We start from the raw sequence: 2,778 nt of genomic DNA on the forward strand, positions 1-2,778 counted from the left end.
TAAATCTGAGGTGTCTAAAGCAAACAAACGCCTGTGACTGATCCTATAGGGTAATATTTGCATTAAATACTCTTAAGATGTTATTTTATTCTTCAGGAACACCGAAGAACGCCAAAATACGCTAAAGTGCGATTTCGTGTTTTATGTCGCGTAAACCGGCAAAAAATGCAGATCGGCGATGGTCAATGACTTTCACATTTCGCTCACATAGACGAAATGCTAAGTGCAACATGTCACGGGAAGGTGCAAATTAACTACACTAGCTCCCCATTAAAATAGCAACATCGAAGACCCTATAGTTTCGGCGAACTCAATTTGGGCGCGTCAATATCCTGCGGCATGATCAGGCGCCTATCTGAGGATCGTCCTCTAGACGCGCGTAAGCTTGGTCATTGCAGATCAGGGGTGGAACACGAAACAGGCTTCCACCGGGCGCCAATTCAGCCGACTCCAAACTCATGACCAAGCCGATTGTAGTCATATCTCCCTGTGCTCCCGAAAGCAGGCCGACGAAACCAGCTGCGTCTCCGGACAGCAGTTTTTATTCGATCACCACAGGCCTCTCGCCTACCAAAGGCAGGGACGCCCTGGAGGAGACAAACCCCAACTGCAAGCAGCGCCCAAACTACGTGGAGCTATTACCGCTTATCTCCGTATCAGAGGACACAGCTGCAGCCGTGCACTCCTCAACAAAGTCACAGCCTCTGAACTGGACTGAGTCAGATGTGCGGGGACAAGAAGCGAAGCAAATCTCCAGCTCCACTCCATCAAAAGCGGCTTCTCTGTTTGTGGACACAACCATCGCCCAGGGCCCCGACAACCAAAGCCATACACGTGACCACAGCCATCCGGAAAATTCCTCGTACATCCAGTCGGCTACACTGATCGCTGGCGGATCGGGTGTCCACACAAACACGAAAGAGCGACTGCAGCCAAACAAGCCACATAAAACTCGCCAGATTAGAAGACTGCTGGCCGGCCTCAAGGTGCGGTCCTCCGCGAAAACGAACCTCTTGGGAGCGCCACCAAAATCATTACTTCTTAGTGCCACCACCCAGCGCTCAGGACCTCAAAGAGACACTTTTCCGGTCAAACCGCGTCAACACACCCAAGGATCCAGAAAGGTGAAAGCTTGCGGCAAATCTTTGATCAACAGCAGATCTGGTGGACGAAAAGGGGATGCTGAAAGAGCTACAAACTGCATCGGTCGAAATTTTCGCCCATGGGGAAAAAACTCCGTCCCTCAGAGCCAAAAGGCTCAAGCAAACCGAGCTCCCACGGAACGAAAAAAGGCTCGCAGGCGAAAAGCACCCCCAGAAACCACAAAGACAAGAAGCAGACAACATCGCCATAGAGGCCCCTGTGGAGCCTTGGACTCGGACTCAAACCCGGCCGGCAACTATTAAGTCTGCTAACCAACCTGGTCACTCAACTTTCGGCTCCTCACCCTCGGAGGAAGCAGAGGCAGTGTTGAAATGCTTGTACACAAACTGCCTCGGCCTTTTCAACAAACTCGGCGATGTTACACAGTCAGCTTGCCTTAAAAATCCGTCCATAATCGCAATCACAGACACCTGGCTCACACCAGATATCTCTGACGCGGATATCTCGATAGACGGTTACTCTATTTTTCGGGGCAACTAAAAACGAGGGCGGGATGGTGGGGTTTCGCTGTACTTACATGCGGCCCTACCAATCCCGATTCCCGTCCCTGATACTACCCCTGCACCATTTTGCGATGCACTGTGAGTCCAAATCTCGTTGCGCGGGCCCGTTTCTCTCTTTCTCGGTGTGGTCTACTGTAGCACCTCGGGTCCCCCTGAAGATGACCTCATACGAACCCTTAAGCAACTCTCCTCCAGCTACCACTTCACACATCTCCTGCTAGTAGGTGACTTCAATGACCCAAAAGCCCCCTGGATGGGGCTCCAGCGCGTCGAATCAAGCGGACTTTTGCAGTGGCGCCGATTGAGGTCGTTCAATAGAGCGCTTGGGCTCAAAATGTCGTTGCACCCACCAAATACCGCACAGGCCTACTGCCATCCCTCCTGGATTTGCTGATCACTAACGAAAGACACCTCGTTGATCAGGCAGCAATTGATGCTCCACTGGGAAATAGCGACCAATGTGCACTGTTCCTTGATTTCATCTGCAATCGAGCCAGAAATCCCGAGCCTCAAACGAAACGTGGTTACTTCTGCCGTGCAGATTTCTCAGGAATGCTCATCTTCCTCGAACAAGTCACACTGGGACCAGCTCCGGTGGAAAAACTAAACTATACATTGTCCAGAAAGTCCACAAGGCTGACGCGACGTTCGTCCCAAAAAACCCGGCACACACTCGGATGAACCGCAGGCTGCCAAAATGGATTCGGCGACTTCTGGAAAAAAGATCCCAACTCTTTTTTACAAAGTTGACCACAGGATGTACAGAAGATGAGTTGGCATTTCGTAAAATGCGGAATCGCTGTAAGTCGGAAATCCGCCAACGGAACATACGAAAACAAGCCAACCTTCTGGACCTCGCTCGAAGAAAAAAAACGTACTGTTCAAGTACGAGACATCGCCGCAGAGACAAGCCATCAGCGTTCTCCTTGAGGGACAAAAACGGAGGACCGACAAATGACCCAACAGTGGTATCTGAGGCTTACAGAGAAAACTATGCATGTCTATACTCAACCCCAGCGTCCTCCTCACATCCACTCTTGTCAAGGAGAAACTACGAACAGCCTCTAACCGACTTGGTCTTCACAGTGGAGGACATTCGTCAACTCTTGCA

The 2,778-nt window shown here is 50.9% G+C and overlaps 1 protein-coding gene across 1 annotated transcript in view; it reads left to right on the forward strand.

Annotated features, from left to right (window-relative positions):
- Positions 1-2,778, forward strand: part of T265_11721 (hypothetical protein) — a gene marked incomplete at both ends in the record, with an annotated part of 23,463 nt that overhangs the window by 4,739 nt on the left and 15,946 nt on the right. The window contains one exon of the mRNA XM_009178455.1: positions 445-986. Within this exon, the coding sequence (XP_009176719.1) occupies positions 445-986 (542 nt within the window). The remainder of the gene's footprint in view (positions 1-444; positions 987-2,778) is intronic.

This window comes from Opisthorchis viverrini (assembly GCF_000715545.1).
Source record: "Opisthorchis viverrini unplaced genomic scaffold opera_v5_557, whole genome shotgun sequence".
NCBI classification, from domain to species: Eukaryota; Metazoa; Platyhelminthes; class Trematoda; order Opisthorchiida; family Opisthorchiidae; genus Opisthorchis; species Opisthorchis viverrini.